The sequence below is a fragment of the Penaeus monodon genome, chromosome 1, assembly GCF_015228065.2.
Source record: "Penaeus monodon isolate SGIC_2016 chromosome 1, NSTDA_Pmon_1, whole genome shotgun sequence".
NCBI lineage: Eukaryota > Metazoa > Arthropoda > Malacostraca > Decapoda > Penaeidae > Penaeus > Penaeus monodon.
In genome coordinates this window covers 59,766,741-59,781,740 of record NC_051386.1, presented here as the reverse complement: position 1 = coordinate 59,781,740, position 15,000 = coordinate 59,766,741, and the positions used below count along the sequence as shown (strand labels likewise).

At 43.4% G+C, this 15,000-nt stretch overlaps 1 protein-coding gene across 1 annotated transcript in view; it reads right to left on the bottom strand.

The window, feature by feature from the left end:
* LOC119577238 (protein tipE-like) overlaps positions 1 to 7,570 on the bottom strand; it is a 9,560-nt gene extending 1,990 nt beyond the window's left edge. The window contains exons 1-3 of the mRNA XM_037924987.1: positions 7,511 to 7,570; positions 6,410 to 7,282; positions 1,478 to 1,663 (exon numbers count right to left, since the gene is read on the bottom strand). Coding sequence (XP_037780915.1) covers positions 1,478 to 1,663; positions 6,410 to 7,282; positions 7,511 to 7,570 — 1,119 coding nt within the window. The remainder of the gene's footprint in view (positions 1 to 1,477; positions 1,664 to 6,409; positions 7,283 to 7,510) is intronic.
* Positions 7,571 to 15,000: the final 7,430 nt, after the last annotated feature.

The window sequence follows — 15,000 nt, the reverse complement described above, 5'->3', positions numbered from 1 at the left end:
TACAATGTTTGTTTTTATATATATCAATCAATCATACTTTTTTTTTTTTTTGCATCAAATCCATTATAAAACTGAAAAAGATTAAAAAAATATATATCATCTTCGCAGTCAATATATAAAACATGTAAATCAACAACTAGATCCTACAAAACGTATATACATACATACCTCTTGTCATTAATACACACACCAACAAATGACTTTTTTTTTTAAATCTGAGAGCAATTTATATAAGAAGAGAAAAGACGTTAATTACAGTATGATGCAAGATATATAGAGAAAGCATGCGCGACAATACAACAGGAGTGAATAGTAACTCTGATAAAGAGAGTAGGGATTAAAATACAAAAAGAAAAAAAGAAAAATGGTGAAACTAAACTTTGTGGATTACATTCAGGGAAACAAACACACAATGTGAACTAATATGCATCACATTTTAGACAAAAAGACAAAAAAAAAGACAATGTGACCTTTCAGAATAAGAGAGGGGGAAAAAAAGTGTAAGAAAAAAGATTATCAGTTCAGTCTACTATAAAAAAAAAAAATACTTTAAAAATATATTTCTTATTACTAAGCTTTTTGAGAAGTGAAAATAGTCATTTGCTCTGTGATCCCGTCCACGCTGTCGTACAAGGAGAGATAAAAGTGTCGTACATTTGCCGTTGTCGTTATGCACCATGTCTAGTTCTACTGCGGGAGAAGTGCGTTCATTTTCTGCACAGCTGGAGTCTCAAGGCTGCATGACTGTCTTGACTCTAAAACAACTTGAATTGGTCATAATAAACACGCCTTTTTTTGCCGAGAGACGCGAGAAAATGAGCACAACAAAGTTAAGGGAGGGTAGTTTGAAGCGACATCTAGCAGGAACGTGGATCAGAAGATATCAAATACACACTTTTTTTTTTCTTTTCTAAATCTATTCTAATCTACGGCGTGATCAAGAGAGAATCCGAAGCTATCTGAATTATCATAATTTCATGCGACACCGTTAAAAAAAAAAAGAAAAAAAAAAGTGGAAAGTGCGTCTTAAGGAAGAGACGAGGGACGTGAGGCGGAGGTCGGTGAACATGAAGGAAAGAGGGAGAGGTGAAAGGAAAGGAAAGTGAGGAAGGGGGGAAAAAAGTGGAACAATTCGCCTGTGCACTTCAACGGGGAAAAAATTAAATAATAATAAAAAAAATAAAAGTGCAAGACAGATGGAAAGAGTTGTAGTTTTTTTTTTTTTTTACCCTTTCGAGGCAGACAACCAGGCGGGCAGACGGGGGAAGGCAGGCAAAGCAGGCTAGCTACCGATCAAGCAGGCAGGCAGTCAGTCAGGCACTCTCGGGCAGGCTGTCCGTCGGGTAAAGAGGAAGAGGGGGAAGGGGGAGGAGTAGGAGACGCAGGAGGATTGGTAGGAGACGCAGGAGAATTAGTAGAGGAGTAGTAGCAGGAGGAGGAAGGGGTGGGGGGGGAGGGAGGGGGCGTAGAGGATCACCTTGCGGGCCGGGGAAGCGGCGGTGTCCTCTCCAGCGGCGGGAGGGTCGAGCGCCGGGTCGGGTGGACTTGGGGCAGCGACGCGGGCACGAGTAGTAAGTTGGACCCCAGCATGGAGGGCGAGGTGAGAGTGCGCTGCTTCAGGCCGCCGCCGCCGCCGCCTCCTCGTCCGCCACCTCCATGCCCGCTAAACCATAACACGACCGTTACCACACAACGACATCCACGTCAACGCCCACGACATCGACATCAAATTTACAACAAACAAACAAACAAAAAAAAAAAAGTAGGGAAGAGTATCGCGAGATTTTTTTTTTTTTTTTCGTCTTCTCTCAACCCGTTTTTTGACAAAGTAGAAAATCTCAGGTATGAAAATTGATCTCTACACAGTTATTATGACATATTTCAATATAATGAGTATATAATAAATCACAGCTATTAGTATCATTCCCCCCAGTGTTTTTTTTTTAATAAATAACGTGTGCAGTTTCAAAGGCAGTCTCCTACAGGCCTACATTATACATAACCTACAGCAACAGGACCTCAAACTGTATAAACATCACTACATTCATCTCATCAAATGTCACTGGTGCATCTTTACTAAATCACCATTACAACAAATCTCTACAGGATATAGTACTGACAAGTGAAGGGCTTATTAAAACAAGTAAGGGAAAAAAGTGTATATATATATATAATATGTTCTCTTCTTTTTCTCTTTTCTTTCTTTAACCTGGAAACATCTCTCTTTTTAAAAAATATTAATGGAAGTAATTTCTCAGTCATGCAGTATCAGAAAAAAAAGGTCTTATTAAATCTGCATTAGAATTTGAAATATTCCGGCATGCTAAGAATGAAATGGACTAGATTTTACAAACTATGGTAAATCGTGAAGCATTTTAAGAAAGTGCCACAGGACCGAAGTGGGAATTAAATTCTAAATCCGAGGCCACCGGTCTAGTTAGATGTTGACTCTGGCATCAATCTCTCTTTATGTAGAAATATTAAGGCCAAGAAAACAAGCTGTTAATTAATAAAATGATAATAATATCAAGCAGAGATTCGTCTCACTATGTACTGTCGTGGACAGTAAAAAAAATATATATGTATTAAAAAGGAAATCATATCTTGCATAACAAAGAGAATTTGACCAATCCGTCCCTTATATATGTACATGGCCCATCAGAATCAATCTACAGAAATCTATGTACCGTACAAGGTATTACTCGTTCTACAGAAACCTATGTACCGTACAGTATCTCAAAATTTCAAGTCATAATGCATCCCAAAATGTTTGCATCATCATAATTCGCAAAGTTTTTCTTTCTTTTTTTTTCAAAGGAAAGAGAGAGAGGGACAGAGACGAAGAGAACCACATTTTCCTGGAATGTTAACAAGCGATGCGAACATTTTGTGACGTAAGACAAAAAGTACATTTTATCTACTATCCTTTCTACAAATAACTTAAAGCTCAATTGACCTAGATGCTACCCAAAATCTACTCACCAGGACACGTAATACAGAACTGGGCTACCGTATGTTCATATATGTATATACATTGTATGTTACTGTTTACATTCCCCGAAGCGTCAACTGTACGTACGAAATGGTCCCACCTTCCCCTTTGAAGGCTTTCGGGGTGGGGCGGAAGTGGACAGTGAGAAAATGAGGGGATAGGGAAGGGGTGCTCTCCACAAGACCGTGAAATGAGGGGGAGAAGGGGAGTCACGGGAGAGAGAGAGAGAGGAGAGAAGTGGGATGAAGAATGAGTGAACAGAGGAAGGATATTAAAGCATGGGAGGGAAGGGTTAGTGGGTTGGGTGGGGGGAGGGAGGGAGGGAGGGTCGAGGAGGGTGGGACAGTCGACCTGTGCGTCAGTTGGAGGAGGAATCTATCATAATACCTCACCTTCACTAGTACTGCCTTTAGTTCAGGAAATGATAATATCTTTCACTTCCATCTGACACTGAGAACTGTACGGCATTTTCTCAACTACCTTATCGTAGAACTTCTGCCGCAATAGTGATGGTAGGCTATCATGAAAGAACGTCCGTTTTTTTTATTATTATATTTTATTCTTAAGAATGTAATATATATATAAGATGTAGGGAGGAAGAGGGTCTATAGCCAGGGTGCAGCAACCATGCTCCACATCAAATACTCGATACACCCATTCCTTGTTTTGTTGGACACGGGGAGAAGCGTAAGACCTCCGCCCTTCATGCACACACAAGCAGGCTAGTGTCTGCGATGCCAACACTTACTTCGTCCCTTCAATAGCTAGAGTCATTGTCAATGTCATAATCATTTTCGTAAGATAGGAGAGAGAGAGACCTGGAAATTAAAAGAGGATACATAAAGTTTTGATGAGACAGAAGGGTGGAGAAATAATGGTTAAAAAAGAGAGAGTGACAACGAAAAGGCATTGTTTGGTGTTCAAGTGCTTGCTGCAAGTGCAATGAAATGCGCAATCAAGATATTCAACACTGCAAAATCAGAAACACTGTGCATACAGCCGTGACGACGGAAAAAGCAAATGGTGCTGAATATTGACTTGGGGAACATTTTTTTTCACATATATCTTGGTCTTCTTCTTCTTCTCAAGTACTATAGTTTATTACTATTTTTTTCTCTTTTCTTCTTTCGTGAAGTAGAAAAAAAGCACTGAATCTGAGAAGTAGATAAACACATTTCTTTTACATGGTCTTAAAAGGAAAAGCAACAAGGGGACCTCTCTGCCGAGTTCTCCCAGATACCGTGTGGTTACAATGCTCTGAGAAAGAAAGGCTATAGATTACCGTTCGCTAGGCCTAGGCACGTTAGATAGCATGGTCTACGTATGCCTTTGACATAGACGAGGCAGGTATGCTTTGTGTCTTGGTGGTGTCAAAGAGGGAGGGGGAGTGCCCTTGCCTACGCCGAGTAGACATGCACCACAACCACGTCATTAGAAAGGAATGGATGCTTTCGTTGCAGGTAAACTACCAAAAAAAAAACGAAAAAAAAACGACGAAGATGCAAGGGGAAACCAAAGCGAAGGGGAGATAGATAGATAGAGAGAGAGAGAGAGAAGGAAGGAGAAGCCAATAGAGGGAAGGGAGAGAGAGAGAATTAAAATAGAGAGAGAGAGAGAGAGAGAACGGGAGAGGGAGAAAAAGATACGAAGGAAATCTAAGTAACATGCAGAGAGGAAGGCGTGCACGCGTATTATAAAAAAAAGAAGAAAAAAAAAAGATTCTTCCTTATGTTTCGAACTACTTTCAAAGCGGTGGGTGTGAGGTGGTGTCGGATAGGGGGATGGGGGAGGGGGGGTGAGACTGGTATCCACAAACCATACCTGGCCTTTGTGTCTGCTGACTATGGCCCCCCCTTTTTTCTGGCGATTTACTCCCTCTTGCCTTTCTTTCGGTGGTGAATGCATGTACCCGAATCCCTAACACTGCAAAATATCAAATCATTTTTCTCTGTTAAGTACTCTTTAAATTTTTTAAAATATATTGTGATCATGATTAATTTGTTTTTTTGTTTTTAATAGGGTTCAGATATTACTTATCTGTTCCAGCAACAAGTGGGATCAACGATCATTTGTTTTGCTGGTTCATCCTGCCTTAAAGCTTCTAAGCCTCGCGTTATGTACAGTATATATGTTCTGAATCCTCTATGGTTCGTATCCCCTCTTAAGTGTGCTGCGTAGTATACAACAGCAAAAAAGATTCTTAAAAAAAATGAAATGAGTAGAAGTAACTCTGTCTAACATTGCGCTCAAAAAGGAAATATGAAAATAAGAACAGGAGAACTATAAAAGCAAAATTACTGAGGAAGAGATATCACTACTGTTGCTGCTGCGGCTGCTGCTGCGGTAACTAGTTTTAGGAACATGCCAAGTCCCCTTAAGTTGAAGCACAAGTTCCCCTCTCTGTCCCCATTGGCGCTACCGAGGAAAAGGAGAACGTCAGATACTGAGATAGTTTACTTCTATGAATATAACTATAACATTTAGCTAATTACCTTGTGCTTAACACACCCCTCGCAAGAACACAGAACGCAGGTCATACAAATGTTCTGCAATGCAAGAGAGTTTAGTTAATGCAGATTAGAAGCGGTCTTCTTCTTTTTTTTTACCATTTTCCCGTAAATACGTCTTTTTTTTTGTATATATATAAATAAAACTTTTTTTTAATGATTATTCCTTTTCCCTTCGCTTCTTCGTATTCCTTTCATTGTCTCGGCTTCAGTCAAGGTCTCCGCTTTTGTTTGTCTTCGATGACCCAGCAAAACAAATGACAACGCAAAGTTATCGAGTTGAATTCCTGTATGCTCTTTGGGGGAGAGAGAGAGGGGGGGAAGGGGAGTGGGGGGAAGAGGGAGGGGGAATTGAGTGTTCAAACATTACTTTGGGGAAGCAGAAGATATTGACTAGAGGTTGGCTACACAGGTATGTATGGTGGGGTTCCTTGGACGACTACATGGTGACTAAGAAACGGGTTAGATTCAATAGATAAATACATATACACACAAACATATATATATATATACGAATATATATAAATACATTTTTTTTATATATTTTATTTCTTTTTAATTAATAAAATAGCATGGATTATTTAAGTGAATTATATTTCAGTATAAGCAACATGAATTTTTTTTTTTTTTTTTTTTTTTTTTTTTTTTTTGTCGCTCACTTTAAAACAGCAATCTGGTTTCTGAATTATAATCACAGAAGAGGAAGTGACGCAAGTGATGAAAAAAATAGTGTATCAAAAACAAAATTATAAAACACATGACCATCTCCTGCTGTAGAGGAGTGCAGGGGGGGGAGGGGTCCGGGGGGGGTCGTGTGTTGGTTTGGAGGGGGAGGGGGAGGGGGGAGGGGGGGAAGTGTGATAACAAGAGAACGAAAAAAAAAATCGGCTTCAACGCCCGTTCCACTTACCCTTTGTCGTCTGGCTCGCCCATGAGTTTGTTCATGCCGTGGTTGATGGTCTTTCCCGATGGACCTGAGGGAGTAGTTGGACGCCTCCTTGGACGCCTTGGCCGACGTGACCTCCTGAGGGGCGTCGCCGTCCGAATCCGGCTTCTTCATGCCGACGTAGGTGATGAGGAGGTACAGGATGGACACGAGGAAGGCGCCCCACGGGATCACGATGGCGTAGATGAGGTCGGTGGTGATGCCCTCGATGTCCAGGGACGTGAGGACCGTGGTGGGCTGCTCCTTCGAGTAGTAGCACGGGTACGTCCTGCCCGGGGTGCTGTAGCTCATGTTGAAGGTGGTGCAGTTGACGCTGGGAGGGTAGCCGCAGCCCTTCACGTTGGGGAACAGACGGGCATCCTCCATGTCCCACTTGATGTCGTCCAGGAGGTCGACGTCGGTGAAGTTGACATTCTTGAACTCGCCCTTCGTGTCCTTCTTGTAGTTGACGAAGATGTGGGAGCACTGGAAGATGTCTCTGGTGCAGCCCTCGCGGCACGACGACCACGAGCAGTTGCTGAGGCCGAAGAAGAACTCGGACTCCTTGGTGACGCACACCACGGGCTCAGGGTCGAAGTCGGCGAAGATGGTGGAGAAGGCGGGGTCGATCACGAAGGGCACGAGGAACAGGAAGGCGAAGGAGCTGATGCAGGCGATGAGGGTGAAGATCGCCGTGAGGTAGAAGCGGAGGGTGTCCTGCCATTTGGTCTTCTTCTTGGGCTCGGCGAGGGGACCCAACCCCGCCGTTTCCTGCGACGGAGACTCAATGGTGGCGGCGTCGGGGGTCGCGTGCGGGGGAAAGGGGGGTCGTCGCTGCAGCAGGCGGGGGGCAGCGCTTCACACCAAAGGGCGCTCTGGCCTTCGCAACCTCGCCCGTGGTGCTCGTGAAACCGCACTTTACAAAGTGAAAAAAAGAATAAAGGAAACTCAATCAGCTCTTACAGACGAAGCTGACGACGTCCTCAGCACGCAGATTCGGCAGACAAGTCGCGCCCTCGAGGATGAGGGCCCTTAGGATGGGAGGAGGAGCCGGCTGGCGGGGGTGGGGGGGGCTGGCCGGCTCACGACCTCGCCTTCACCCTGCCATCGCCGCCCTGGGCCATCACCTGAGGGCGGTGCTGCCATTGTCACTATTATCACCATTACTAAGATCATGAAAACTCCCAACCCAATTTTCATTATCACTGTTAGTAGTTTTACTTTTACTATTATGATCTTTATCAGTTTACTAATATATTTCAATCAAATTAATCAATTCAATAATTTATATACATACATTCATAACATCTGTCAGTTTATTTATCTGCTATCTATCAATAAATATAAACGAGCGCCGTGCGCACGCACGTATGTGTGTTTGTGTGTGTGAGAGAGACTAACAGAGAAAAAAACGTTCGTTATGAATTAAATATATTCATTATCTCATAAATATCGAACCAGAAGCAATCATCTAAACATTGTCAAAACACGCAGGTAAACAAGACAATTAGGACTTACCTGTCTATAGAATATATCAGATGAACGTTGGCCACGCTTTCCCTCTCTTTCTCTCTCTCTCTCTTTCTTTCTTTCTCTCTCTTTCTCTTCCTCCGGAGATATTAATAGAGGGTCATTATTTAACAGGACCCTGGAAGAGAGAAAAAAGAAGGTAATAAGGTGTAAATGAATTAGCATATCGCACAAATGGGCACAAGGTAAAGGAGGGAAGGAAACAGAGAGAGAGAGAGATGGAGAAACTGAGGGAGAGGAAGAGAGAGAGAAAGTGAGCGAGTGAGAGAGAGGAAAATATTCTGTAGTTGATCGAGTGAGAAAGAGAGAGGTAAACAGAGGATTATATAAAAAAGAAAGAGGGCCAAAGAAAGAGGGAAGAAGATAAACTAAGCAAAAAGGAATACATAAATATTCTGTACACGCACACGCACACGCACACGCACACGCACACGCACACCACACACACACACACACACACACACACACACACACACACACACACACACACACACACACACACACACACACACACACACACACACAGAGTAAAAGGCGTGCACGAAGCCTTGCCGTTTCGGGCAACATCAACAGCACTTTCTAGTCAATGATATCTATCCAACAGATCGATGCTCAGACCAAGAGCGTGGGACGAGGCGACAGGGAGGGGAAAGGGAGGGGAGGGGAGGGTGTGGGGAAAGGGAGGGGAAGGGAGGGTGTGGGGAAATGGAGGGGAGGGGAGGGGATGGGGAAAGGGAGGGGAGGGGAGGGGAGGAAGAGGTTTAAGAGTGGAGGAAGGGTAGAGGAGGTTTAAGGAAAGGGGGAGGGAGGGGGTGAGAGGGGAAGAGAGGAGGGAGGAGGAGAGAGGAGAGGAGAGGGAAGGGAGAGATATTTGAGGCTATGGGAAACAAGGGAGACGGGAGGGTGGAAGGAAGGAAGGAGGAGCGACAGGGAAGATAAAGAGAGGAGAGAGGGAGATGCGAGAGGAGGAAAGAGTGAGAGACGGACCTTGAACGAGAGCAAGATAGTTAAGAAAAAAAAAGAGAAAGAGAGCGAGAGAGAGCAAGAGAGAGCGAGAGAGAGAAAAGGGAAGGGAGAGGAAGGGAAGAATAAAAGACACGAGAGGGTAAGACACGAGGAGAAGAGGGGGAAGAGAGCGAAGAGGCCGAGGCGTTGGTGTGGGTATTGACTTCACATACCCGATGCTTCAAATATGTCACATTGCAAGCATTTGGAAATCTTACAATCTCAAGGTTACATGAAGGTCGTGCTGGCAGGAAGGTGTGACAGGGAGAAATGATCAGTGTGTGGGAGGGGAAAAATAGGATACTGAATATTTTAGAGAAGTCGAGAGAAAGAACGCAGTGGTTTTTACGAAAAAAGAAATATATATCACTTATTATCACGTAGACTGAATGTTTTCAGTGACGAATCCGCGTGGACTGACATGATATCGCAGTATCTGTGTATGTTTCGTAACTATCACTTGACTTGTACTCCTACTTGCAAGGAATTAAATCAGATAAAAGCAAAATCTGAAATGATAATACCGAAGTTGGGAATCGGCGGTAAAAGTCTACGTCGTGACCCGCCATGTTTCAACAACGATGCCAACCAACGTAGCCCGTAATGAACGACAAAAGAAGGAGGTTCCTTTATGAGTATGCAACTCTTTCGAAAACATTATGAAAATTTCTATTATGTTATGCTAGCGAACAAATAAATTATTCAAAATAAACAGTGTAAATATGAACCATATCCATTTTTCTCAACTAGGTAGCAAGTTTATATAATCTGTAAAAGGAAGAAAGAGAGAGGAGAGACAGAGAAGAGAGGAGGAGAGAAGGCAAACTGTTGCTTCTTCGATAAACTCTTCCTAACCCCATGTTATGCCAACACACTGACATCTATTGATTCCTTGACGAACTACCCGTTCGCCAGGACCCGTAGCCACAGCTCTGGCAATCTCTATACTCCGTGACCAAGGAGGGAAAAAAAATAAGGTCATGAATGAATGTACAGATATTGAACAGAGAGCTTTCCATAGTCACATATTCAGGCCTTAAAAAAAACACCCACACACTAACAGTCATTTATACACAAACATTACATTAAGTGACACATGCATTCATACGCAAACATACATTCTTATACAAAAAACATACATTCATATACAAAAATGTACATTATTATACATGCATTCATACACAATCACACATCCATACACAAATATTCATTCAGTCAAAAACAGAAATACCTTCATATACAAACATACATTGATACACACACAAACACAGACATTCATTCACATACAAACATTCATTCATATACAAACATTCATTCATATACAAACGTACATTCATATACAAACGTACATTCATGTTTGTTGCATGCATTCACACACAAGCATGCATCCACACAAACATGCATCCATACACAAGCATTCATTCATACACAAGCATGCATCCCTACACACAAACATGCATTCATACACAAGCATGCATTCATACACAAGCATGCATCCCTACATAAGCATGCATCCCTACACAAGCATGCATCCTACACAAGCATGCATTCATACACAAGCATGCATTCATACACAAGCATGCTTCATACACAAGACATGCTCCCTACACAAGCATGCATCCCTTCAAACACATTCATACAAATTCTTTATTCTACCAGCGCACAAACAAATGATCAAAAAACAGTGATAAAAGATGAATCCATACACATTTTCTCAATAGTACAAGTTTATGACCTAACAAGTGAATAAAAGAGATCAGACACAAGCAGACCTAAAGAGAGAATCCCTACAAACGTGCTTCTCTCGATATACACTCTCCTACCCCATGATTAGCCAACACACCATACACCATTGATCCATGACAAGCTACATACCGTGTCCTCACGCGCAACCCTACACAAGCATCTGCATCTTAACTGCACTGACCAAGCAGCAAAAAAAATAGGTCATCAATGATGCATCCATCAATCATGACCAACAAAGCATGTCCATCTCACATAGTCAGCCTTAAAAAACACAACCAAGCAGCACCCTACACAAGCATGCTCTACACAAGACATACATTCATACACAATGCATTCATACCAACATGCATCCATACAAAAACAACATACATTCATATACAAAATGCACCATTACACAACATGCATTCCATACACACATCACACAACATGTCCATAAAACAAGCATGCAGTCCAAAACAGAAACAGCTTCATCTACAACAACATGCATCCACACACAAGCAGCACCCTACACCAAGCTCACCATAAAAACTCATTCCATACAAACTTTGCACCCATATACAAGCATGCATCATATACAACATGCATTCAAACAAACATACATTAAAAATATACAACAGCATGCATCACACAACATGCATCCCTACACAACATGCATCATACACAAGCATGCATTCCCTACACAAGCATGCATCCTACACAGGCATGCATCCCTACACAAGCATGCATCCCTACACAAGCATGCATCCATACACAAGCATGCATCCATACACAAGCATGCATCCATACACAAGCATGCATCCATACACAAGCATGCACCCATACACAAGCATGCATCCCTACACAAGCATGCATCCACACGCAAGCATGCATCCCTACACAAGCATGCATCCCTACACAAGCATGCATCCCTACACAAGCATGCATCCCTACACAAGCATGCATCCCTACACAAGCATGCATCCCTACACAAGCATGCATCCCTACACAAGCATGCATCCCTACACAAGCATGCATCCATTCACAACGCATGCATCCACACACAAGCATACACTGACAGTCAACTACACGTGCTTTGTTTGTCTCCCCGTCACGCACACGAAACACGAAAATGTACCCGTTCTCTTTCGGATCCGGTTATTAGCGAGGAAATACCTCTTTATTCTTTCTCACGCACATTCTCTTGGGAACGGCTAGCGAGACGGGGCCCAGGCGTTGCCCCTCCGACGCAGAAACATACATCAAAACATAAATAAAACAATGATAAATGGTGATTATTGCATTCAACTCGTTTCAGTATTCACTTCCGGATTTTTTTTTTCTCTCTCTCTCTCTCTTTCCATACCTTATATTCATGTAGCAGGAATTTGCTATTTTAAGCGACAAAACGCTCGACCCGCAGGCGCCTTTCCGCTAGCCGTGAGTGGGGCCTTTTCACCACTTTATGGTTATAAATTACGCTGCATGACAATAACACATGCACATGACCGGTGGTGGTGGGGGAGGGGGGGGTTAAGAGGCGGTTGTGTAATGTAAATTAATTGATAAAGAGATCGAAGTGCGTGGTAGAGAGGAAAGGTAAGAGACAGAGAAAGGGTGGGAAAGGAAAAAGAAAATGAGAGAAAAAAAAAACGAGAGAGAGAGAGGGAGACAGAGAGCGAACGAGAGACAGAGAGAGCGAACGAGAGACAGAGAGAGCGAACGAGAGACAGAGAGAGCGAAAGAGAGCGAAAGAGAGAGCGAAAGAGAGAGAGAGAGAGAGAGAGAGAGAGAGAGAGAGCGAAGAGAGAGAGAGAGAGAGAGCGAAAGAGAGAGAGAGAGAGAGAGCGAAAGAGAGAGAGAGAGAGAGCGAAAGAGAGAGAGAGAGAGAGCGAAAGAGAGAGAGAGAGAGAGAAGCGAAAGAGAGAGAGAGAGAGAGAGAGAAAGAGAGAGAGAGAGAGAGCGAAAGAGAGCAAACAAGAGAAAAAAAAGAAAGGAAGACAGAGAGATAGCGAGAGAAAATAACACATCGTGAATCCGAGACGCAATCCACCATGATTTGTACCTATATCGCTATATAATTCCAGAACATAATCCTTCTCTTTCTTCCCCTCCACCCTTCACCCTTCCCCTCCCTCCTTCACCCTTCCCCTCCCTCCTTCACCCTTTCCCTCCCTCCCTCCCTCCCTCCCTCCCCTCCTTTCGTTCACTCCCCCCCTTCACTTCTTTCGTTCACTCCCCCCCCTCCTTCCTTCTTCCATCCTTTCCCTCCTTTTCATCTATCTTCCTCTTCCCTCCTCCTCTCCCTTTTTTTATCCCTCTCTGTCCTCTCCCTTCCTTTCTTTCCTCATTTCCCCCTTCTATTTGTCCACTGCTTTAATCCTCTTCTGTCTTCTTCTCTTTCCTTTCCTCCTTTCTATCCCCAACTTCTACTCTCCTCTCTCTCTCTCTCTCTCTCTCTCTCTCTCTCGCTCTCGCTCTCGCTCTCGCTCTCGCTCGCTCTCCTCTCTCTCTCTTCTCTCTCTCTCTCTCTCCTCTCCTCTCGCTCTCGCTCTCTCTCTCTCTCCCTCTCTCCCATCATCTCTTCCTCTCTCCCTCTCTCCCATCATCTCTTCTTCTCTTTCTCTCTCTCTCTCTCCCTCTCTCTCTCCCATCATCTCTTCCTCTTTACCCCCCCTCTCTCTCTCTCCCTCTCCCTCTCTCATCTCTTCCTCTTTACCCCCCCTCTCTCTCTCCCTCTCCCTCTCTCATCTCTTCCTCTTTACCCTCCCCTCTCTCTCTCTCTCCTTTAAAGCACCCGCGCCCCCTTCCCGACTCCACCCACCTGACTCATGGCTGAAATCTTTGGGTCCGCCCCGCCTGTGTATTTTGTGTTATTCTGTCTTATCTCATTTTCCTCTGTTCTGTTTCATTTTACTTCTTTTGTATCATTGCGTCTACTCTGTCTGTGTGTCTGTCTCTCTCTCTCTTTCTCTTTCTCTTTCTCTTTCTCTTTCTCTTTCTCTTTCTCTTTCTCTCTCTCTCTCTCTCTCTCTCTCTCTCTCTCTCTCTTTCTCTTTCTCTTTCTCTTTCTCTTTCTCTCTCTCTCTCCTTTCTCACGTTCTCCCTCACTCATTCACTCCTTCCCTCCTCTCTTTCGGTAGATCGGTAGATGGACAGATAAGTATGACAGAGACAGAGAGTAAGAAAAACCGTGTCAGGCACCAAGACAAACAGACACACAGAATGGCAGACAAAGACAGACAGAAAGTGAAAGGTAGAAAGATGTAGAAAGTTTTGAAGAAGGAAAGAAACGAGAGATCCGAGACTGGGTATGGGGGAAGTAGATAACAAATTTGCCATGAGCTTCTATGACGCCCGAGACACGTATAAACCCCTAAAAAAATAATAAAATAAAAAAATAATTATCATAATATGGATATACACGTGCCTCTGTGTGTGTGTAGTTTTGCGTGCATTAGGGTACACACCCTAATGCACGCAAAACTAGTAGTAGTGTAGTATAAATGTACGTAGAGTGAGTGAGTGAGTGAGTGAGTGAGTGAGTGAGTGAGTGAGTGAGTGAGTGTGTGTGTGTGTGTGTGTGTGTTTGTGTGTGTGTGTTTGTGTGTGTGTGTTTGTGTGTGTGTGTTTGTGTGTGTGTTTGTGTGTGTGTGTTTGTGTGTGTGTGTTTGTGTGTGTGTGTTTTGTGTGTGTGTTTGTTGTGTGTGTTTGTGTGTGTGTGTTGTGTGTGTGTGTGTGTTTGTGTGTGTGTTTTAGTAAATCTAAACCAGGAGGGGGATTTCACAAACACGGCGAGGTAGAAATCAGTGTATGCGCGTCCATAGGTGGTTCTCAGACCAACTGCTTTTGTTAAACTACATATATTCCTCTTTATCCTCCCCTTTTCTCTCTCTCTCTCTCTCTCTCTCTCTCTCTCTCTCTCCCTCTCCCTCTCCCTCTCCCTCTCCCTCTCCCTCTCCCTCTCCCTCTCCCTCTCCCTCTCCCTCTCCCTCTCCCTCTCCCTCTCCCTCTCCCTCTCCCTCTCCCTCTCTCATCCATTCCTCTTTATCCTCCCCCTATAACAGAAACAGCGATATCTTCACTTTAATGCACTACAATCTACAATACAATACAATAGAGTGCATTAACGTGAATATATCGATGCCCATGCTATAAATGAAGGTTTAAATTGACAACACATTAAATAAACTTACCGTCGATCAATTAGTCTGAGATCCCCTTTAGACGCGCATTACCTTCAGATAAAATAGTTTCCAAATAAACTATTATCGATGTTCGTGCTATGGATGAAGGTTTAAACTGACAACATATTAAAT